The sequence below is a fragment of the Miniopterus schreibersii genome (assembly GCF_964146895.1).
Source record: "Miniopterus schreibersii genome assembly, chromosome: 14".
Lineage (NCBI taxonomy): Eukaryota > Metazoa > Chordata > Mammalia > Chiroptera > Miniopteridae > Miniopterus > Miniopterus schreibersii.
The window spans coordinates 20,404,060-20,429,290 of NC_138114.1; the positions used below are offsets into that span (position 1 = coordinate 20,404,060).

General features: G+C 35.1%; 1 protein-coding gene across 4 annotated transcripts in view; it reads right to left on the reverse strand.

Moving 5' to 3' along the window:
* The window catches only part of CCAR1 (cell division cycle and apoptosis regulator 1), a 41,649-nt gene that overhangs the window by 5,537 nt on the left and 10,881 nt on the right, over positions 1-25,231 (reverse strand). For all 4 annotated transcript variants that reach the window (XM_081158587.1, XM_081158590.1, XM_081158588.1 and 1 more), the window contains exons 6-19: positions 23,588-23,781; positions 21,626-21,740; positions 21,320-21,512; positions 17,816-17,945; positions 17,418-17,579; positions 13,821-14,046; positions 13,135-13,248; positions 12,422-12,588; positions 11,472-11,682; positions 10,573-10,656; positions 8,468-8,653; positions 4,834-5,025; positions 1,264-1,503; positions 755-866 (exon numbers count right to left, since the gene is read on the reverse strand). In XM_081158587.1, the coding sequence (XP_081014713.1) occupies positions 755-866; positions 1,264-1,503; positions 4,834-5,025; positions 8,468-8,653; positions 10,573-10,656; positions 11,472-11,682; positions 12,422-12,588; positions 13,135-13,248; positions 13,821-14,046; positions 17,418-17,579; positions 17,816-17,945; positions 21,320-21,512; positions 21,626-21,740; positions 23,588-23,781 (2,326 nt within the window). The remainder of the gene's footprint in view (positions 1-754; positions 867-1,263; positions 1,504-4,833; positions 5,026-8,467; positions 8,654-10,572; positions 10,657-11,471; positions 11,683-12,421; positions 12,589-13,134; positions 13,249-13,820; positions 14,047-17,417; positions 17,580-17,815; positions 17,946-21,319; positions 21,513-21,625; positions 21,741-23,587; positions 23,782-25,231) is intronic.

Below are 25,231 nucleotides of genomic sequence, written 5' to 3' on the forward strand. Positions count from 1 at the left end.
TTGCTTAACCCAAGTTCCCCAAATTTATTTGGCTCCAATATGCTTTAAGCGTAATACCAGTTAATATCTTGGGAAACTCTGGGATAGACTGCGTCAGGGAAAAAGTTATTTGAACAATAACAATACAGAGAAAACTTGATTAAAGAGAATATACATGCTAAAACATGCATGAACCTTGATAACACTGCACTAAGTGAAAAGAAGTCAGTCACAAAATATCACACATTGTATGATTCCATTTATATTTAATGTCCAGAATTAAAGAGACAGAAAGCCTAGGACTGAAGAGGTTGTGGGGAAATAGTGACTGCTAATGAGTAGGGGGTTTCTTTTTAAGGTTACTGTATGCAAATTTTATCTCAATAAAGTTTTTTGTTTTTTTAAAATATGTCTTTATTGACTTCAGAGAAAGGAAGGAAGAGGGAGAGAGATAGAAACATCAATGATGAGAGTCATTGATGGGCTGCCTCCTGCACCCTCCTCCCCCACTGGGGACTGAGCTGGAAACCCGGGCCTGTACCGACCAGGAATCAAATCTTGATCTCCTGGATCACAGGTTGATGCTCAACCGCTGAGGTACGCCAGCTGGGCTAAATACTTTTTTTATTGTTGACAGTATTATAGATGTCCCCCATTCTCCTCACCTTGGCCACCCCCTCCACCCAGCCCCAACACAGGCCTTCACACTACTGTCTGTGTCCATGAGCTGTGCATGTATGTAAGTCCTTTAGAAACAAATAAATTTGAATCCTACCATCTTCTTCATCTTCAGCTTCTTCTGCTTCCATTGGATCATACTCATCTTGATTATTATCTTCTTCAATTTCATCATCATCTTTAGAATCATCTTTTCTTTTATCTTCCTTCTGTAATTTAAAATACCTTAAAATTAATAAGCAAAACAGCTCACCAAATACTGACTTAACATGCCCCCCATTAAATCCACTCAAGTTACTTGAAGTAGAACCACACTATACATTTCTTACAATAATACACTTAAAGAACAGACTGCCATTCACAATATATGTAAGCAAACCATCATGCTGTGAGGCTTAAACTAAACAAAAAGAACAAACCACTATAAAACTAGTTACAGATGTTGATATACATTTAATTCAAAGACTTAAATTTCTAATACACCAAAACATTTTAGTTTTGTCTTTGTTACACTATGCTGATGAAATTCATCTTCATTCATTACACTCTACCAGACTAACTGAAAACTTCTAAAACAGGCTGCTGGTCATAGAAATGACGACAGACCTTCCTTTCATCTCTATCTTCTTTTTTATCTTTATCATCCCCTGATTTTCTCAGTTTTGGTTTTGGCTCATCAGTTTCATCATCTCTTTCTTCTTTTTTATCTTTTCGCTCATCTTTTTTGCTTTTCTTCTCCTTTTCTTTTTTGTCCTCTTTCTCAGGGAGAGATAATAATGATTTGTATATTCTGACACCAAAATCTCTTTGAAGCATTTCATTAAAAAGTTCTGCAAACAGTGAAACCTATAAAAAAAATACCAACAGTAACCCAGACAACTTTAATAGTAATATTGAAATAAATCCAGTAACTTATCATCATATAAACTTGCATTATCTAACAATTAATGTTCACTAACAAAAGTTATAATTATTGATGTCAATGATGTTGAGAAGCCTCAAAATCCTCAAAATCTCTTCTGAAAATATAAATACTATGTTTAGTATCCTTTTGGTCAAATAATATTTAAAAAACCAAAAACGTAATATACAAAATGTAAAAATGAGTAGGAAAAAAGGATTTGTACTACCTTATACAATTAATTTTCATGATAAATGTACTTTATTCATTTAACTCAACAAGTTTTTATAAAATGCCTTCTGTGTACCAGGGACTGTTCTAGGCACTGGGGATATAGCGTGAAGAAAGCAGATAAAAATCCCAACTCACATGGATTAACAACAGTGGGGAAAAGTATGGAATAATCAAATCCATATCAAATTATAAGAAAACAAGTAGGATGAAAGCGCAGAGTAACAAGACTATAATCAGAGAAGGCCTCTCTGTTCAGGTGACATTTTGAAAAGTGACTTGAAGGTGGCAGGGGAATGCCATATATAAATACTAGAAGAGCATTCCAGGCAGGGGAATCCAATTCAAAATTCTGAGTAGGAAGCATGCATTATTACTATTCGAGGATCCATGGATAATAACCTTTAACATACTCATGAACCTAAAATTATATACTAACTCTCCTATGTAAATACATCTAAGGTTAACTGCTTTCAACAGATTAATTTGAAATGTGAAGTATGTAATCTTTGGCAATATGTTCAGTATATTTGGTAAAACACTTTAATCAGACTATTTTCCTGATCATAAAGGACGAAACAATGTATTCAAATTATAATTCATCTTATAATGTTTTCTTTAAACATGCTCAGTCAGTATATTTTAAATAATATTTAAATAAAAGGACTATTATCATCAGGAAAATGACCATTAAAGATGTTGAAAATTCCACTTTCTCTTAACCATTAAAGTAAACTAAACAAATCTCTCTTTAGGTAAATAAATAGCAATAGGTATTATCCTTTCCTTAGAGTTTTCTATTACCTAGAGATAAGCAATATTAAAATGTGTTAGATTAGAAGTCTAGGACAGTAACTAGAAGACCAGAATTCTGCATATCTCTTCATCTGCAAGCATTGAAAGACAGACATACATCTAGCATTAATATTAAATCATCCAAAGATTTTTAATTTTAACGATACATGGTTTTACTTAGTTACAGAATTTCTTTTTTTAAATCCTCATCTGAGGATATTTTTTCCATTGCTTTTCAGAGAGAATGTGTGTGAGAGAGAAAAAGAAAGAAACACTGATGTGAGAGAGACACATAGATTGGTTGCCTCCCCAATTCTCCCAGACTGGGGCTGGGAATTGAGCCTGCAACCGAGGTACATGTCCTTGGCTGGAATTGAACCTGGGACCCTTCAGTCCACGGGTGGAGATTCTAACCACTGAGCCAAACATGCTAGGGCCAGAATAATTTCTTTTAAATCCATGTATCAAAATGACTTCTGCATTCTAATAATAGGTTAAAAGGAAACTAACCAAGGGAATATGTTAGGTGTGGAGGGAAAATAAAGGGTCATTTTGTTAGCAAAGGGCTATTTCACAAATCACTTTGTTTCCACCACAGTAGCATTAATTTGAGACCCTCTTATAGCATTGGTTAGATACACAGTACATACTTTATATGCAGTAGGTAACACCAAAGACTTTTTTCCTTATTCCTTGAATGACTACTACATGGTAGACATTACTATGAGTTAAATTTATGACAACTGGTGATAAAAATAAAATTATATAGCAAATAATGTTTAAGGATACTAGCTTGTTGGAATTCTTAATATAACAAAAATTATAAATATTTTAGTAACTGTAACATTTTATATTAAGACCAATATGCATTCATTTCATGTTTTCTAACTTGCTCAGTAATCTTCTACATGTGTTTGCAAATGTCTCTAGCCTAAGCACTTCATTTTTCTTACCATTTGGTGGACAATGACCTCTTGGGTCAAATAAGTAGGACTGATTTTTCCAATATAATTTATAAACTAAAACAATGTGAGATATGTTGGTAAGATACAATAATTGAACACAATTATAATTTTGAACAGGCTATTACAAAATTAGTATTTTCAGATACTTTTCATTATCTTATTCAAAGAATAAAGCAACCCTTTACTTAGGGATAAATGTCTTCAATTGTTTTAAAAAATGACATAAGGCCCGGCCAGGCGTGGCTCAGCGGTTGAGCATTGACCTGGGATCCAGATGATCAGGGTTCAATTCCCGGTCAGGGCACATGCCCGGGTTGTGGGCTCGATCAATTACTCTCTCATCATTGATGTTTCTATCTCTCTCTCCCCCTCTCCTTTCCTCTCTCTGAAATCAATAAAGATATATTAAAAAAAAAAAAAAGAATTCTTTGTTAAAATACTTAAAAAAAAAAATAATGACATAAGCTTTATGCTGTAAACCTGCTGTAAAATAATGGCACAAAGAAATAGATTCATGTTGAAAAGATGAACCTTCATTATTTTGTTTTACACCTCAATCAATCACAAATTAAATTTTCAATCCCATTAATTGGTATTTTAATTCTGGAGTAATAAAGCATTGCCTCATTTCCAAGAGAGGCATTAGACATCATGAATCACGTATCTAGATATCCTTATGAAAACATATACCACTACGTATGAAATAGTCTTAGGGGGGGGAAAACAAAAAACTGAACCTGAACCTAAGACTTAAGATCCAACTATCAATTCACAGGAAATACAGAGGCCAGAGGAACTTTTCTTTTTTGGTTAATCCTCACACCCAAGGATATTTTTTTCCATTGACTTTTTAGACCAGGGAGGGAGGGAGGGAGGGAGGGAGGAAGGGAGGAAGGGAGGAAGGGAGGGGGGAGGGAGGGGAAGAGAGAGAAAGAGAAAGATCGATGTGGGAGAGACACATTGATTGGTTGCCTCCCACATGTACCCCAACCACGCCAGGGATTAAACCTATAACCCAGGTATGTGTCCTTGACTGGGAATCAAACCCACAACCCTTTGTTCTAACCACTGAGCCCATCAGCCAGGGCCACAGGAACACTGTTACCATACCACAGGAATGCAATCAGCAAAAGTGGGTCTGTAAAAAATTCATCTGGTTTTATTTTTCCCCAAAAAAATAAATTACAGGGGAAAAACAAAAAAGAGAAGCAATAAAAAAGGCCCTCAAAATTTAAGATACATTACCCAATCAAATTGGATCCCAATTCAAACTTAAAACAGTACCTCAAATGAATGTTCTTTATTATCTTCTAATCTGTAGTCCAAAAGTACGCTTAAAGACATGATGCTACAATCAAATTTGCCACTTTTTGCAGCCCAATTTGGATGTACAATAATGGCTGGTTCATCAGGCAAAATATATCTTCTTTCCCGACGCTGGCGTTCCATTTCCTCTTGACGTTTTCTTTCTTCTTCCTACATATTTGAAATTTTAAGTAAAGGTTAAACTTCCGTGCACAATATGTATGTACAATTAACCCTTGAATATCATGGTTTGAACTGCACAGGTTCACTCATATGTGAATTTTTTTGAAGAAACACCTGTAATGTTTTGATCCATGGCTGGGAGTCTGAGGATACAGAGGGCTGACTGCATGCATTGGTGTAAGACATTTTTATCTGGGAGACTTGAGCACCCACGGATTTTGGTATCCACAGTGGTTCCTGGAACTAATCCCCCACAGGTACCAAGGGTAGCAAGTTTTGGGGGAGTCAAAAATTGTACACAGGTTTAAAAAAAATTTTTTTTTAATTGATTTTGAGAGAGGGAGGGAAGGATGGAGGCAGCCAATCAATGTATTGTTTTATACATCGATGTTTCCCTCTCTCTCCCCCTTCCTCTCTCTCTGAAAATCAATTTTAAAAATCTTTTTTAAAAAGTGAGAGGTCCAATAGAGAAAGCTCAGAAAGCAAGCAATCATGTTTTTTGACAGAATGAAAAAATAACAACATAGAGCTCTGTGAAGTTAGAAAAACTATCTGAAGCAATCTCCTCCTAATAAAATTTTAAGCAAACTAAATTTAGATAAATGTGAGCAATAGAAACGTACTGAGGTCAAATTCTGTACAAAGTTACTATTTTAAAAAAAGAGAAAGCCCAGCCAGGCGTGGCTCAGCGGCTGAGCGTGGACCTAGGATCCAGGTGATCAGGATTTGATTACTGGTCAGGGCACATGCCCAGGTTGCGGGCTCGAGGCAGCAGATCAATGACTCTCTCATCGATTTTTCTATCTCTCCCTCTCCTTTCCTCTCTCTGAAATCAATAAAGATATATTTAAAAACAAATAAATAAAAAATAAAAAAAGAGAAAAAGGAAACCTAAATCCCTACAGGCAATGAAGGCAAGCCAAAAAGACATGGTTTCAAGACAGACAAAAATATTTAAGAAACTGCTCAGCCGGGAGTGGCTCGGCGGTTGAGCATCGACTTAGGATCCAGGTGATCAAGGTTCGATTCCCGGAAGGGGCAAATGCGGGCTGCAGCTGATCAATGACTCTCTCATCCATCATTGATATTTCTCTCTCTCTCTCCCCCTCTCCCTTCCTCTCTCTGAAATCAATAAAGATATATTTAAAAAAAAAAAAAATTTAAGAAACTATTAACAAGATATGAAAGAACTTAAGAATTTAAAAAGTAAAAAACACCCCAGCAGGTGTTGCTCAGTGGGTGAGCATTGCCCCAGGAACCTGGAAGTCACAGTTCGATTCCCAGTCAAGGCACATGCCCAGGTTGCAGGCTCGATCCCCAGTAGGAGGCAGAAGATTGATGATTGTCATCATTAAAGTGTCTATCTCTCCCTCTCCCTTCCTCTCTCTGAAATCAATAAAGGGGAAAAATATATATATTAAAAAGTAAAAAACAATGTGACAGCATTCAAGAAAAAATTAGAAAAAAATGATAGTTTCAAAAATTTAAGAATAAAACTAGAAGAAATACAAAAGCAATTAAACTCAAGAAATAATACCTTAAAGAAATGAGATTCTGATACATGCTATAACATGGGTGAACCTTGAAAACATTATGCTAAGTGAGAGAAGCCAGACACAAAAGGACATCTACTATACAATTCCAGTTACATGAGGTGTCAAATACAGGCAAATTCATAGAGACAAAAAGTAGAATAGAGGTTACTAGGGAATAGGGGTTGAAGAGTTATTACTGTTTGGCATAATGATAAATTTCTGGAAATATAGAGCGGTGATGGTTGCACATTATAAATGTACTTAATGCCACTGAACTATACACTAAATAATGGTATGATAATTTTTATTTATGTAATTTTTCCACAAAAAGGAAAGTTTGTTAAAGAGAAATTTTCCTGAAAAAAAGTAATACATTTAAGATACTCAAGGAAAATAAATGTGAACCAAAGATTTTATTTTCAGCAAAACTGACTTTCAAGCACAAAGGGTATAGTCAAACTGTTATCAACATATAAGAACTTAAATAATGGTACCATGAGCTCTGAGGAATCTATTAGAGACAATGACCTAAGGACTGGCGATGAGCATCAGATATTTACATGTAGAACCAAGATTACATGAGGATTAAAAGACAATATAGTATGTAATGCTACATGCTAGAACAATGTATTTTTAGCACAACATAAAAGCAGTAAGAAGAAAATAGGGATGGAAAATACAAAAATGTTTTTAAACTAACTTTAGCAATAATATTGATGGAGGTGCAATTAGTATTGTGAATCTGAATATATTCCCACCCATGTGGCAAAGAAAGAGAACAATTTGAACTTCAGTGAGTAAGAAATGCAAAGACTTGAAACCCATTCAAATATGATTAAATCCATAAATTCATAATGATACTAAAAAACAAACAAACACGTAACCATCTGAAGATCACAGGGATCCTAATTCATTATCTTGAAAATTGGATAAATAGTGCTGGCTCCAAATATACTAAAATTAGAATGAATGATACAGAGATTAGCATGGTCCCTGCACAAGGATGAAAAGAGAAAACAACCAAACACTGATTCTGCCTTCTATAGCAGGCCCTTTGTAACTGCAGATTTTGAATCCCTGGATTCAATGGTGAATCAAAAATATTCAGGGGTGGGGGGAATCCCAGACTTCTAAAAAGCAAAACTGAAAATTTCCATTCACCAAGCACTATGCTGAATTCATTCAAATGAAGTGATGTGTAGGCATACCCTGCTGTAGCCTATTTGCAAAAATAGGTTGCTTGCAAATACTAAGCCATTTTATATAAGGAACTTGAGCATCCTTTGACGAATACTGAAAAATGCCCTAGTCGGTTTGGCTCAGTGGTTAGAGCACCAGCCTGCACACTGAAGAGTCTCAGGTTTGATTCCAGCCAAGGGCACATAGCTCGGTGGCAGGCTCAACCCCTGGCCCCAGTCAGGGTGCGTGTGGGAGGCAACCAATCGATGTGTCTCTCTCACATTGACGTCTCTCTCTCTCTCCTTTTACTCTCTCTGAAAAGCAATGGAAAAAATATCCTTGGGTGAGGATTAAAAAATAAAAGAATACTGAGAAATGACTGTATATGAATTAAAAAATTGTACCAGTGGGTAACCAAATAGGTAAGGGGAATATGTGAAAATAAAATGATGGTAATTATAATATCACCATTTTCAACTCAACTCTTCTTGTCCTGAACAGTTCAATTCTAAAGTAATTCCTCCAAGCAAAGCATAAAGGACGGAGGCTGCAGGAAGGGAGAGCTACAATGACCCAGGGCAGATGAGCTGCCCAATTACCAGGCAATAAAACCCAAATGGAGCCAGTAACGCATCCACACAGAGAAACAACATAAGGTAGGAGTCAGACCAAAGCAGAGTGGGATAATGAGTATATTTAAACAATTTAGTGTATACCTCTTTATCATCTTCGGATTTCCTATCTTCCTCCTCTTCATCTTCTTTTTCAGATTTCTCTAATTCCTTTTGTTCTTCTTTTTGCTCTTCTAATTTAAGCTGTTTTGTTAGTCGGGCTATTAACTGCGATTTTAACCCTTTGGAACTAAGGGTTCGACTTTCTAATTCTTTTCGAAGATCATTTACCTAAATATACAGAGTGTAAAAACACAGGAAAATGCGATATTGAAACAGAGAATAAACTCTAAGATTACCTTCTGATTTTTTAAATCTTTGGTGAAAGGGATACTTATACAGCCCATAAGTGGTTTGTAAAAATGCACACTTATTAGAACATTTTTGAAAAATAATTAACAATATGTTTTAAGGTGATTAAAAATAGTTAATGCTCTCTGACCCAGTAACTCTAATTTCTGGAAATTCACCCTAAGGAAATAACCTAAACAAAAAAAAAAAAAACCAAAAAAACCACCTTTATACATTCCTTTTAATAGTCCCTCCCTCCAAAAGAGTGAAGAATCTAAATATCCAATAAAAGGGTAATACTTAAGAAAAAACAGTACATCAGTTAGATGGAACAGTACACATTTAAAAACAATTACATGGGAAACACTAATATTAATTGGAAAGGATGAGACAGCAACTTTTTATACAACATAATTAGAAGCAAGCAACCAATCAATCAAAACGCTTATATCCAGAAAAAGGAATACAAAAAATATGTTGAATGAAAGGCTCAAGTAATTTTTTTTCTCCTATTTTTCACGTATGTACCAATTTTTAAAATAAGCATGCATTAATTACATTTATAATAAAAATAAATACAAGTTTAAAATAAGAAACTTAATAGCAAAGCCATTAGCTTGACAAAAAGTTCTGTGATGCAGGCTTAATCTATTTACCTATGTTTTCTGAATCTATAGGACTCTCTGTGTAACCTGATGCTGATAACAACTTGAAGTAGTGCAAGAATAACAAACATTCTTATGATATACATTCTCTACTAATTAAAAAAGCAATGTGGGTTAAAAAGTTTGTTTCATAACAGAGAAGAAAAACTTTTCTTTTTTGATGAGAACAGAAGTTCATCAGCTTTTATGTGTTAAACAACAAGCTGCAAAAGCAAGTAACATCAGTCTCTAATCTTCTTATCTATGCAGAATGTATGTATATAGAATCTATGGATCTATATTTACTTTATAGGCCCAAAGATGCAAAAGTGCAGGATGATAATAGGTCCAGAGATCTCAAGGAGTAAAAAACAAACACAAACAAAAAAACCAAACCAGTACTGGCAGTACAAGTTAACCAAAGATTTTCAAAAGAGGCTCTTCAATTATATCATATCCTTCCCAGTTAAGATGTACAGGGTGGGGCAAAAGTAGGTTTACAGTTGTGAGTACCTGAACAGTTTATTCTTGAATTTTTTTTATTATTTTATTTGATGTTTTCATTGACTTTAGAGAGAGAGGAGGGGAAAGGAGGGGGAGAGAAACATCGATGAAAGAGGAAAAACAGATCAGCCACCTCCTGCATGCCTCCCCCCACTAAGGATCGAGCCTGCAACCCAGGCATGTGCCCTAACTGGGAATTGCACTGGAACTGGTGGCCTCTCAGTGCATTGGACAACATTCAACCAATCAAGCCACAGCAGCGAGGGCTTTTTTTTTTTAAATTATTGTATTATTTCCCATATGAACAATTGTAAACCTACTTTTGCCCCACCCTGTATATCATTCCACTTTTTAACATTTAAATTTTATTTAAAAAACTGGATCTTTTTCCTGTTTCTTCCATTCTCCCTGAATTTAAGTTACTTAAGTGCAGAAATTCTGTCAGTTCCCAAATTAGTAAACAATGTAGGTCACATCATAGAAACTTGTATATTGCATTCAAGACATTCACTGAACTGACTTACGTAGTCTCTGTTTACTCAATTTTTATATACTCACACATAAATACATTATAGAATATATAAAATCACGGAACTTCATTTTTAATGGCCTTTATTTGGGGGGAAAAAACAACTACACAATAGCACACTGTCCCCATTCTCTATTCCTGCTTGGAGATTTCAAACTAAATACTACCTCTTTCAAAGTTACCTTCATTGTCTTTGGATCAAGTTTAGACCAATGGGTAGGAGTAGAAATTTCTTTAGCTTCACCATCATCTTTCTCTTCTTCATCCTGATATACAAAGTTAAGAACCTAATTACTATTCTGAAACCTTAAAATAAAGGTAATTTATTTTTAAAAGTCTGTTGCTGATCTGTGCAAGGTCACAAATGTTTCAGATTGTCTTCTCCTAAAGTTATTTAGGCAAGTCCACGTACATACATTCTACCACTTTTAATTGATCACAAAGACACTCATCAGCCAATCAAAGCCAGATCTGTGAAACACAAAAGGGTGATAAATTACAACACAAAGGATATCAGGGATGCACAAACACTGCCGGTCTCCACTAACCACAGTGTGTGATCTTGCCCCAATTTTCAAACCACCCAAAGTTAAGACTGATTTAGTCAGACCTTTCAAATGTACCAAAGACGATGCCACATAGCCTGAAATTTCAAATCTCTCAGACTTGTGGTTGTCCAATTTCAAATATCCATGACTAGAACTGATGACCATAAAAGAGAAAATTTTAAAAATTTTAGAAAATGGCAAAATGTTTAAAATGGCTTAATACTGAATCTTGCTCAACAACTGGTCCCAGATTCCAGCAACTAGACCTATGATAAAAACAAAATTCTGTGCAATTTAAGCACAACTTATTTTCCTTTGAGGTCTCAGCACTCTTAACATTAGCATAACAGATTTTTTTTTTTTTTTGAAGAGAAAAGAACATACAACTATACTGCTGAAAGCTGGATTACCAGTCGCTGTTACCAGTTATGTTCCTCCATGTGTGTTTGTTATGTAATGTGTGGTGTGCATTTGTGCCTGTGTTCCTGTGCCTGTGAGAAGCGGAAATAGAAAAAGGGATTAGCGTTCAGTGCCTGTTCTCCATCAGCCTCCTTGCGTTCACCCTGAAGCTTCTCGACCAGCTGCTGCTTGTATCCTCGGGAGAGGGTTTCCCACTCTGAGCGGGTGGGAAGGCAATGCCAAACATCCGGGAAAAATAAAACCACTGTCTCCACATGAGCTGGAACTGTACGCCCCTTGTGGGTCTCCTCAGGGCGATGGTAGCGAATCTCTGCAAAACGGTACCTGTTGCAAGGGAAGAAGCATGTTGGAAAAAAAATTCTAAAATACATTTTAAAGACCCTAGTTCACTTGTAGCACATCAAGTAAAGAAATTTTGCTGCAAGAACTTGAGGTTGGTCTAAAGAAAAAAAAATTATAGAAGCCACAGTTCCTCTTTTGGTACATTTGTACAATATTTATAGTTAAAAGAAGAATATGTTCCCCAAGGCATTTTCAAGTTTGATTACAGAGCTACACATATTTTAGAGAATACCTGAAGAAGCTGGATAGCTGTTCAGATTTCATGTGCTAAAAAAAAAAATTCTCAATTAAGTCACAAGAAATATACTAAAATACACAGGACAAATAAGCCTCAAGAGAAAATATGGCTGAACAAAAATAATCAGCAACTACATCATTTTATAACAAAAGAATTATAATGAAATGAAGTTCTCTCTTGACGATCTTCTCCAGCTATGCATGAAATGAAAAATATTTTCAACATACATCCAACTTCCAAAGTACAGCATAACAAAACATTTAAATTTTCAGTTTATTTTGATTAGTTATTAATCTCCCCTCTCCCCCAAACATTTTTGGCACCAAATAAACTTTTGCTACAAATGGGGATTTTTCCTTTGATGTTACCTGCATGATCAAGGTTGCTAAAAAATAAGGGGGAGGGAGTGGAGGCTGACAGACAAGATCATCTACATAAACTATTAGAAAAACATTTCTAATCAAGAAATGAACTGGTACTTACCATTGTGTGCATACACTTAGATCAATGCCTGTCAGAGCCTTACAACAACGAATAGCAGTCTTAATCAACACAGAGGGGTCCTTTTCTGGGTCTGGTCCATCCAACGAAGGAGACCAGTGGCCTCCAATGGCCATGGCTTCATCCTTGCCTTTCATGCCCACTAAAAACTAATCCAAAACAAAGAATCATTTACATATATTATGCAACTTGTCAAATTACACATAAAATACTTGAAAAGGAAAGGTACAAACCTTTCCAATATCATTTTTACTACCTCTGGTATCTGTCAGTCAAGGAAGAGTTCAGTTCATCGTGTTCCACACTGCATTTCAGCAATGGAATAGGATTTACACATCATAACTCATCCTTCTAAAATATTTCTTCAGATAAAGAGTTCTTTTAAAGAAACAAGCTATAATTCACACTTTAAAAGCATCCAAAGATACACTAAATTCATTATTACTAAGATTTTTCTATACTACAAATATAAAACATCAAAATAACGGCTGAACTAGTGACATAATGAGTAAGATACAGCCATAATCTGCAGTGAGAAAAACATCAACATCATTAAATTCTGAGTGCCTTAATACTAAAACTATTATTAAACTAATCAACAAGATTAAACAGGTAGCGTTTTTAATTTTATATATATATATACAGTTAGAACAAAGCAAAGCAAATATACACCTAAAGTTAATGTTTCATTTTACCTTAACAAGTCTAGCAGGATGTTGAAATCCATCTCGAAGTTCTTGTGGGTCTTCAGCTAGAGCACAGGACTTATGATATAAATCTTCCATACTAGGGCTAGCCATCAGCATTACCTATTATAGTCAAATAATTCAATCCTGTCAAAAGTCTAATGTAAAAAAATGAGAAGCACTACTAATTATCCTTATATATTAGATACCCAAAATTTTTTATAAAAATGGAAAAGTAAAATGCTACAGCAGAAATGGCATAAGATATCTTACATAGTTTTAACTTTTCAAGAGATGCTTTTTGATGTTTTAAAATAGCAGAAAACTACTGACCATAGCAATATACGAAAAGTTACCCTGCAGGTTAACATAATAGTACATTCACCCACCATTATGTTTTATCTGGGCCTAATTGAAGTCACAGAACATTCCAAAAAGCCCATTACATCAACTTCATCTTCACATTTTTATGAGTTCAAAGTGTTAAAAAACAACAATAATTTTACAGTTTAAGAGGTAAGGTAAAGAGAGGTTAAATTAATTACTTAAATAACCAAAACAGAATCAGGCAGACAAGAAAACATAGGTATTCAAGGTCTTAGACCAAATAACCACTTTCTGAAGATTAACTCCACATACACTCTAAATATGACTAACTGCTCAGAAATTTTAGCTGTGTATCACAAAATACAAACCTTTGCACTGTATAAGTGGTCAGCATCTGGTGGATCAAGAATGGCCATATTTTTTTCTAAGGACTCTACTTCTCTGTGCATTACATAGAAATTGCAGTAATTTCCCAGCTGAAATGGTCTTGACAAAGGGAAAGCATCCACCCATGTAAACTGAGCATCAAAAAAGTCACTAGGTATATATAAATTCTGATAACGGCGCCTTAGTTCCATCATGTCACAACTAGGACTGAAAAACAGACATAAATAGTGAATAAAGAGCCTTAATACCAAAGATTATGCAAATAGTCACTCAATTCTGAAGCTAAATATCTAACCTGACATGGCTAAAGCCAGCTGCAAATGGCCAATTATTAATGAGCTATGGATGTGCAGACAGACATGAAAATCTCATTTTCAAATCGTTTACTTACAGCTTTGAATAAATAACATATCTAAATGATACCTTAATTTCTTTACTTTGTGTGTAGCTTAAAATTCATTAGAGAAGACCCTCTGAAATAACTTCAACCCCAGCTCCAGAGAAGATCGGAACAAATGCAGTTGTGCCTAAACTGAAACTGTGCATTTTTGAGAAAATTATGATTCATATAGAATGTATAGAAAGAAGGGATAAGAGTAGTACCAAATTAGTATGAGTGTTCCTCAATCAGCTTTATACAGTATAGAAAAAATATAATTTTTATTCTCTATTAAGATCCTAGGTCAAGAATATTTACATTCAAAATTAAATAAAATTCACATGAAAGCAAAATCCAAATTTTTTGGTATTATCCACACTTTCATACCTCTTGAGGTTAATGATTAAAATCCATACCTGACTGTTTATTATGCAGAATGTATAAGACTCTTGGCTTTTAAATCTGGCATACTGATTTTTTTAAAGGATCATTTCCTTTCTCCTAAGAAGCAGAGTTTTTCTGTGTTTTTTTTAAAATATATCTTTATTGATTTCAGAGAGAGGAAGAGAGAGAGAGAGAAACATCAACAATGAGAGAGTCATTGACTGGCTGCCTCCTCCACATCCCCCACTGGGGACAGAGCTCGAAACCCAGGCATGTGTACTGACCGGAAATCGAACCTTCATCTCCTGGATCATAGGTTGATGCTCAACCACTGAGCAATGCTGGCCCAGCAGAAGCAGAGCTTTGAAAAGAGAGAAACTCAAAGGTAAATCAATCTGATAAAAAGCCAAGAGATTTCAGTTAAAAGTATAATGAAAAGTGGGAAATGCAATTTGTAAGATGAAAAGATTGTCTTTTTAAAAAACAACTAGCCCGGTTGGGTGTGGCTCAGCGGTTGAGCATCGACCTAGGATCCAGGTGATCGGGGTTCGATTTTCAGTCAGGGCACATGCCCAGGTTGGGGGCTGGCAGCCGATCAATGACTCTCTCATCATCGATGTTTCTATCTCTCTCTCTCCCCCTCCTTTCCTCTCTCTGAAATCAATAAAGATATATTTAAAAATAAATAAATAAAAAACAGCTAAAAACAAGGGTATAAAATGTGAACTAATATATTTATAGGGATGCCTTTTTATTTGAAGCCTAAAAATACAAAATACAGGATGATAAACTTATCAGTTTAAGATTAATGATGTAATTATATTTTATATGGATAAAATTCTACTGTCAAAATGTAAAAAAGCAGGTATTTCCGTTTTGTTTTTGTCGTTTTTTAAATAAGTACTGCAAACAGAAAGTATGTGTAATACCTTTCTAGTTTCCCATCACTAGAATTTTTGAAGTTTTATCTTACCCCATAGGAATAATATCTATAATAAAACTAAAGATAAAAAATACAAATAGCCTGGCTGGTGTGGCTCAGGGGTTGAGCATGGACCTATGATCCAGGAAGTCGAGGTTTAATTCCCAGTCAGGGCACATGCCCAGGTTTCGGACTCGATCCCCCCAGGGGGGCGGTGCAGGGGGGCAGCCGATCAATGACTTTCTCTCATCATTGCTGTTTCTATCTCTCTCCCTCTCCCTTCCTCTCTCTGAAATAAATAAAATATTAAAAAACAACAAATAAATCATTTCTTGGCATACAGTCTCTTATAATCATATTACTATAAGAAAATCTTGATTTCCAATACTTATAAGAAGAGGTGTAAGAACTTAAAAAAAATCTTTTTTATTTGTAGTAAGTTCACTTGATGTTGGAGGAATTTACTTGAAAGTGGTGAAGTGAAACCGTGAAGGTTTAACGTGAAAGAAGATAAATAGCTGTTCAATTTACATCCTATGCATTAATGCTTTCCAGATAGCATTCTAGACTGGGAGCAGATGAGCTGAAAATAGAGCTGCTCTATTTAATATCTTTGGGGCTGGAGAGATGGTTTTGGTTCCAAAAAGTTTTTCTCAAATATATAGACTAGATATTTTTAAGTATACAAGTAAAAAGGAATAAAAAGAAAACTAGTATAGATTAAAAAAAGTAGTTGCTGACTTAACCACAAGCAAGAGTAAATGAACACCAACTATGTAACAATTAAGCAAAATCGCCAAGCAAGATGTTTTTTTGGAATTGAGTAGCATAAATAAAATACATTGGTTTACTCAATCTATAATGGAATATATATATATAAATTTTAACTTTTGGTAGTCCGATATTATGAATATTGATTATCACACTGTACTGAAATGCAGCAATACCCTCTCAGGGTACTGAAGTGCAAAGTTATTTGTTCCTATGTGAAACAGCTTAAATGTTGCTTTTAATGATTTACTTTATTTTTATTTGTTTTTTCTGTCAATTTTTCATATACACAATTGCCAGTCCCAGAGCCTTTAGATAATTCTTCCTTTCCTTTAGAGTAAATTAGTCATTTACCAATTTGTCTTTTTATGAATTACAACTTTGCAGCTATTATTGAGTATCTACAAATGCCACACACTGTTGCTTTAGAAACCTGAACTCAATCTCACAATTCTGCTAATTGATATAATTTTTACTTTGCATGTGAAGCTCAAAAATTTTTTTGAAAAACTGATTTGAGAGAGAGAGAGATCGATTTTGTTGTGCCATTTATTTATGTCTTCACTGGTTTCTTGTATATGCCCTAAACGGGAATCGAACCCACAACCTTGGCGTATCGGGGCAATGCTCTAACCAACTGAGCAACTCAGTCAGGGCCTCAAAAATACTGGGTAACTTGCCCATTACTTCTGATTCCAAAGGCTGAAAACTGTATTTTTGTAAACATTTACACATGTGTATGTTTTTACTATTGCCACAGCTAACTTGAAATACTTGATCCATTGCTGCATTATTATATCATACATAACAGACTATGCATGAACTTTATAATAAAGTTATCCATAAATCTAGATCTAAAATTATTCTAATTTAAGGAATAATTTCATCACAAAGGGCTGCCTTTTTCAAAAGCTGGTATTTTTAATCAATGTATGAAAATAACACAATCCTCACAAAAAACTAAACTGCTACTTCAAAATGCATTTCTGCTTATATACATTAAGATCACTGTCAGGAAATGAAAGTTGCAAGAAAAACATGTCTGAATATAAGACATTCTACTAAGCTATACAAAATTACAAAACTAATAATTTAATGAGAATATGGGGGAAAATAACTTACCAATCTAAAGAAAACTTTGAAAACTGAACTGTGTAACGTGGGACAACACGGCGAACTCTCCGAGGTGATCGTTCTCTCTCTCTTCGAGGAGATCTCTCCCGGGAACGTTTTCTCTGAGGAGATCTTTCTCTGGATCTACGTCTTTCTCTCTCCCTTTCACGACTTAAAGCAAATTTTTCTAAAATTACTCATTTTTCTGGCATTATCTAAGAGTTCCTTCATGAAATAATAAAGTTAACATAAGCAAAATTCCACAGTATATTTTTAAAATATATTTTTTTAACTGTGGTAAAATATAAACAACATAAACTTATAATTTTAATCATTTTTAAATGGCATTAAGTGCATCACATCACGCAACCATCATCACCATCAAAAGTACACTTTTAAAAACATACCTTCGGTCATCTTTTCTGTTAGGCACTTGATCCCCTCTGTCATTCCTTCCTGAAAATCTGGATGGTGGATCTAACCTTCGTGCTGGTTGTGGCTGTGAAACTATACGAACAGGTGGCTGCAATAAACCAGCTTTAAAAGATACAAAAAAACAACAAACCATTTTAACTAATTTAAACAAAGTTCAAAAGCATTACCTGGCTAAATTTTATAGATAGAATATGTTGGATAATATTTTAGGTTCTGTGGCCCATGGATGGTGGAGACCATTTTGTATATGTGCGTATATATACACATACACATATATATACACACAATATATATATTATGCCTTTATTAATTTCAGAGAGAGGAAGGCAGAGGGAGAGAGAGAAATAGAAACATCAATGATGAGAGAGTCATTGATCGCCTGCCTCCTGCACGACCCTCACTGGGCATTAAGCCTGCAACCCAGGCATGTGCCCTGACTGGGAATTGAACCGCAATCTCCTGGATGGTCGATGCTCAACTGCTGAGCCATAACGGCCTGGCTATTTGCATATATTTTTACAACCCTTTAATGATGCAGTAAGTTTTTAGGTTCAGGGATGATAATAAACCAAGCCATGGACCAAATCCAAGGGCTGTAGTTTGCCAACCCCTGATATACTGACATTAAAACAAAGATTGCTATATAACAAGATATTCACAGGGTACCAAAGTATCATCCAGAGATTATCTACATGGGGGGGGGGGAGAGACACTCTTAGAAAGATTTATGGCCACCACTTTGACCAAGTAATCAAATTTAGCATCAATAATAGTGGAAGTATCTGACAACATATGCCTTATAGTATGTTGCAATATAAAGTACAAAACATATAATGTACTCTTGCCAAGAGCCCTTAGACTTAACCTAGATTTTATTGTTTATATGGTGGATAGAGGAGCAAAGTAAAAACATCACAAGAAATCAAGACAAATCCAGAACACAACATTCCAAAACAATCTACAAGTCAACTAGCCCAATTTCTTCAAAAAGTCAAAGAAAAATAAGAGGAAGTAGAAAGCTATTCTAGAATAAAAAAGACAAAAGAAACATAAGCAAATATAATGCATGAAACTTGGCTTTTGGTTTAGGAAACAAAAAACAACCTGAAGACATCTGGGAGACAGCTGGAGAGATCTGAATATAAATAGGATATTTAAATGTCTTTTCTTAGATGGGATAATAGATTGTGGTAATGTAAGAAAACTCTCTTTTAGGAAGGACATGTTTAAATATATGGGGCTGAAATGTCATGATGTCTAGTAAATTACTTCAAACGTTTAAGCTAGTAGCATGTGTATTTGTTAATTTTTTTTAAATGTTTTTATTGGTTTTTAGAAAGAGAGGAAAGGAAAGGGATAGTGAAATAGAAACATCAATGAGAAACAGCATAGATCAGCTGCCTCCTGCATGCCCCCTACTGGGGATCGAACCTGAAACCCAGGCATGTGCCCTGATGGGGAATCTAACCTGTGACCTTTTGGTTCATGGGTTGACATTCAACCACTGAGAAACACTGGCCAGGCTGTATTTGTTAATTTATGAAGACAAAACACTTTAGTAAAATATTAACTGTTCAGGGTTGTAAGTATACAAGTGATCATTATACTGATCTTCCAACATTTTTATATACTTGAAAATTTTCATGAAGAATTTGGGAGGAAAAAAGAACAGCTAACCTATGTATATCTTCTATGGTAAGTAATACTATACCAGCTAAAGATCAATGGGCTAGTATTGCTGAAGGAATGCTAGTTGCCAATGGAGATTTCCCTACCATTGTGCTAAATGAACTTTAGCACACTCCACTGATCCCTTCTCTCCTATCTTTTCCACCCTCCTCTTATTGCTCCTGTCAATCATCTACCAAACTCAAGAGATACATCACCACCAGAAACACTGCTTCCTTGAGCCCTCCCACAAATGCCATGTCCGTTCTTGAGAGAGTGGCAGGGGGAAAAATGATATTCAAGTCCCCACTGACAACTGAAAACAAATCCTCTTAGGAAAAAAAGACAAGTGGGGGGAAAATCAGAAATGATGGGACTAAAGGTCAGATACATGGAAGAACCAAGAAGTCTGGAAACAGCCTGGCATTACCTAGTAAGTTTAACATACACAAACCCTCAGACCCTGCAATTCTACCAGAAGATATATGCCCTAGGGAAAATGTATGCACATGTATGAGTTCATGGCACCAGCTTCAGGAACCAAAAACTAGAAACAATCCAAATGTTTACCAAAGAACAGATAAACTGTATAATATTCATACACTGGAATATGATGCTATTAGAAAAATTAAGAAACTAGAGCCACATGGAACAAATAGTATGAAAAACTTTAAAAACACAATGTTGAACAAAAGAATTCTTACACAAAAGATTACATAACTAGAATCACAGATTATGTAAAATTCAAAACCAAAACGAAACGGTATATTATGAGGATGTATACTTAAAGGGTAAAACTATTAAAAAAGAAGAGAGTTAACTAGCAATGTTGTACTTTTTTACCCAAGTAGTGATTCCATGGGTGTGCACGTTATACTGTTTCACCATTTTGCTCTAAGTGTGTTATGATTTACAATAAAAGAGAAAGTGCTGCAATTACATTAAAAAAAACACACACAACCAATTAAGTAGGCTTCTTTAAGCCAAGGCTATCATTTTAAACATTGTTAAGAAAATGTCCAGAGTTTCAAAGCATTAATTTGCAAAGGAAAATTTATAACACAGCTCATTTATTTGATGCACTATGGTTCAATGAGGAACTTAAAGTGTTATCACCAAGGTCTACATTAATATAAAATGTTATAAGAAATAAGTCTCAAAAACACTTCCATTACAGATAAAATACCAATATGGGGACAGGGAATTAACAGTTTTGAGTTTAAGTAAAAAAAGAGCACATCTTTCAATGAGAGCAATAAAAATGTTTCCAAATAGCTCTAAAAGAAGAAGTGGTCTAGATCCAGGAAGGTGGCTAAGTTGGTTGGAACATTGTTCCGTACATCAAAAAGGTTGTGGGTTTGATCCCTGGTCAGGACACATATGGGTCTGTTTCCCTCTCTCTAAAATCAATAAAAACAGCCCAGCCGGGCATGGCTCAGTGGTTAAGCATCGACCTAGGATCCAGGCGATCAGGGTTCGATTCCCGGTCAGGGCACATGCCCGGGTTGCAGGCTTGATCAATGAGATTCTCATCATTGATGTTTCTATCTCTCTCTCTCCCTCTCCTTTCCTTCCCGAAATCAATAAAGATATATTAAAAAAAAAGTTAAAAAAAAATAATAAAAACATATCCTTGGGTAAGGGTTAAAAAAAAAAAAAAGTAGAAGTGGTCTACACAAAATACTTAACCTTCCGTTCAAGTATTCTGGAAGCCCCTGACTTTTTGTAATTAAAGTATACTCTTATTATTTTAACAAAACAGTTATTAGTCTGAAACATAAAAAGCAAACATACATTACATGTAATACCTTTCTGCTGTGGCTGCTGTAATAAAGGCTGTGGTTGAGTCTGCAATAGTGGTGTAATAGAAGCTGCTGAAATCTGTGCCTGCAGCAGTGACTGAGGCTGGGGCTGAGCCTGAACACCAAATGTCGTCTGTGGTGCAATGGGCTGAAGTACAGCAGGAGGAGTCTTCAGTAAAGGTTGGGTTTGGGACTGATTCTTAACAAAAATAAAATAGTAAAATAAAATTAAAAAAAGAAAAGAAAAATCTTTGTAAATCAGACAACTCAGTTACCGAGTTTCTATAATACCTAACTCAACACTTCATATACCTGATTTGGTAGTGTTTGAATTCTCTGTGCGTTCCATTTAAAAGGCATATTGGGATTATATGTAGCTTCAACCAATACTCTGTCACCCACTTGGGGGGTTTTCCCTTTGACAGCACTGAAAAACAAACAAACCACAAACATACATTTAAAAGAGATTCCTCCAAAAAAGATTTCTATACTTGGTATTTTTAAGTAAATTATATATAACCCCAATAAATTCAATAAAAAAAATAAATTATACTATACCTGATTTGGAAGCCTAAAAAACTCTCTTAAAATGTAGATAATCCTCCTGGACTTACTTTATAACTGATGTTTACAGCTCGCTATACAAACACAGGTTTGAAGTGAAAGAAATAATTTTCTACCCTAATTTCTCCTAATATGTGTCCTTCCCTCTACAACACTTTCTAATTTTATAACCTAAGAGTAAAATTTGCTTTGGGCTTTGGAAAGATGAGAGAAATGCATAAAAAATGGAAAACAGGAGACTCACTTTCAGAAAAATCATATAGTAATTAAATTTAATTTCTTAAATAAAGTACTTCTAACAAAGGTCATTAGAAATATATTTGAAGTATCTAAGGAAATTCACATGCCTTGCAATCTCCACAATACTAACAAAAGACTATTCTGATATGTTAGTTCATCAATTATTCAATTCTTTTTATTAATATTTCAATTTAAAAATGTTTTTAGTGCCCTGGCCATGTAGCTCAGTTGGTTCAAGCATCATCCCAATACACCAAGGTTGTGGGTTCGATCCCCAGTCAGGGCACATACAAGAATCAACCAGCCCCCGCTAGGCGTGTCTCAGTGGTTGTCAACCTAGAATCCAGGAGATCGAGGTTTGATTCCCGGTCAGGGCACATGCCTGGGTTTGCAGGCTTGATCCCCAGTGGGGGGAATGCAGGAGGCAGCCGATTAATGACTCTCCAATCTTTGAAGTTTCTCTCTCTCTCTTTCTGAAATCAATAAAGATATGTTAAAAATAAAACATCATTAAAAAAAAAAGAATCAACCAATGAATGCATAAATAAGTAAAACAAACTGATGTTTTTCTCTTTCCTTTCATCTTTCTAAAATCAGTTTAAAAAATTTTTATAATAAAAAGAATGTTTTTAGTATATATAGCCATTAGATATGTCAAACAGAAGATAAATTTTAAAAGGCATGTGATTATTTCAATCCCTAATCTCACAGTATGTCTGCTTGTGAAAAATTAGATATAACTCACTCCTATAAAACATTTATAAAGAATTCACCGTAACTAGTTTATTCAATAATCAAATGATATCTTCAGTCACATTCTCCATCAAAAAAGGTCACAGGGCCCAGCTGGTGTGGCTCAGCAGTTGAGCATCAACCTATGAACCAGGAGATTGCAGTTTGATTCCCAGTCAGGGCACATGCCCAGGTTGTGGCTCCATCCCCAGTGACTGGCGTGCAGGAGGCAGCCAATCAATGACTCTCTCATCACTGATGTTTCTCTCTCTCTCTCTTTCTTCTTCTCCTCTCAGAAATCAATAAAGATATATTTTTTAAAAAAGTCACAGGGTCAGGCCAGTGTGCGGCTCACTGGTTGAACGGTGACTCATGCACCAAGAGATCGATGATTCAATTACTGGTCAGGGCACGTGCCCAGGTTGCGGGCTTGATCCCCAATAGGGGGTGTGCAGGAGGCAGCTGATAGATGTTTTTCTCTCATCGATGTTTCTCTCTCTCCCTTCTCCCTTCCTTTCTCTCTGAAAGTCAATAAAAACATTTAAAAAAAATAATAATATAAATTTCTTTTTTTAAAAAACAAAAAAGGTTACAGGTACAAATATAACAAGCTGAATGATTAAAACAGAAAATTACAGCTAAACCACAATCCTATGCCACAATTAGGCAGGTACCTTATCAATATACTTTTCAACGTTAAATACAACAAGGCACCTGCCAACACGTCATGAAGTTTACCTAAGCTGAAAGAATACATCTTCATCCACAAATCCAAATGTATCATGTAGTTTTGTAACCACTCCTGTAAAAACACGCTGCTTCTGAGGTTGGGTTTGTTGCTGACTGGACCTTGGTGTTGGATATGATACAGTTATTTGTGCTGCAGGCTGAGGAGTAGATAAGCTAAGACTTGTAGGCAGTGCAACAGTAGGCTATAAAACAAAATCAACATAAAATTAAGGTGATGATTTGAAATAGTCTATAAATTCTCTAAAAATTAATTTAAAAATTTTTTTTAAAAGTCTATAAACGAAAAATAACTACTTAAAACATACTCAAAATGCTAAAAATAATTTATTTGAAGTTAGAAAATACACATGAGCCTGTCCGCGCATGGCTCAGCGGTTGAGCGTTGACCTAGGATCCAGGCGATCGGGGTTCAATTCCCGGTCAGGGCACATGTCCGGGTGGCAGGCTCGATCAATGACTCTCTCATCATTGATGTTTCTATCTCTCTCTCTCTCTCTCCCTCTCCTTTCCTTTCTCTGAGATCAATAAAGATATATTTAAAAAAAAAAAACACATGAACACTTTTAAGATGAGAATCAAGTTGAAAAAATTGTTAATTTTGATCTATTTCATCAAGTTCCCTTAGATCAATGTTTTCACAGATTGTTCCAAGAAAAAGATACTGTAGTACAATGAGTTTGAAAAACAATTTTTATTTTAGTTCTCTCTTAGAAATTCAAAACCCATAGTGGCAAAATAAAGACTCAGGAAAGTCCCATATAAGTGAAATAAGTCAAAGACCAATACGTATGATTTCACTCATATGTAACCTAAAAAAACCAAAGAACTCCAAGAAATAGAATCAAATGGTGGCTGCCAGAGGAGTGTGGGGGAAATGGGTGAAGGTGATCAAAAGTACAATTTTCTGGTTATAGATAAATAAGTTCTGGGGATATAATGTACAGCATGATGAATATAGTTAATAATACGACTGTATATCTGAAAGTTGCTAAGAGAGATCTTAAGTTCTTATCAAAAGAAAAATGTTTTTAACTATGTGAAGGTGATTATTTAATTGAATTTACTGTGGTAATAATCATTTTACAATATATACACATATCAAATCATTATGTTGTACCTTTAAACTAATACAATTATATGTCAATTATATCTTCATAAAACTGGGGAGGAAATAAAAACATTAACACTTTCATTGGTCTTTCCTGGCACAATCAAGCATGGATATCAAACAACGTATTATTGATTAAAACCTGTATATAAGTAGAAATAAAACCAAAATAAAGAAATAATTATCTGATTCTTCAAGTCAAACCATGGAATTTGTTTTACATCTGCTGAATAAAGCAAGTCTACAATTAAAAAACGCAAGTCTACTATTAAAAAAAATAAAAACAGCCCGGCCAGGCGTGGCTCAGCGGTTGAGCGTCGACCTAGGATCCAGGCGATCAGGGTTCAATTCCCGGTCAGGGCACATGCCCGGGTTGTGGGCTTGATCAATGACTCTCTCATCATTGATGTTTCTATCTCTCTCTCCCTCTCCCTTCCTCTCTCTGAAATCAATAAAGATATATTTAAATAAATTAATTAAATAAAATAAAATAAAAAATAAAAACAAAGTCCTCTACACATACA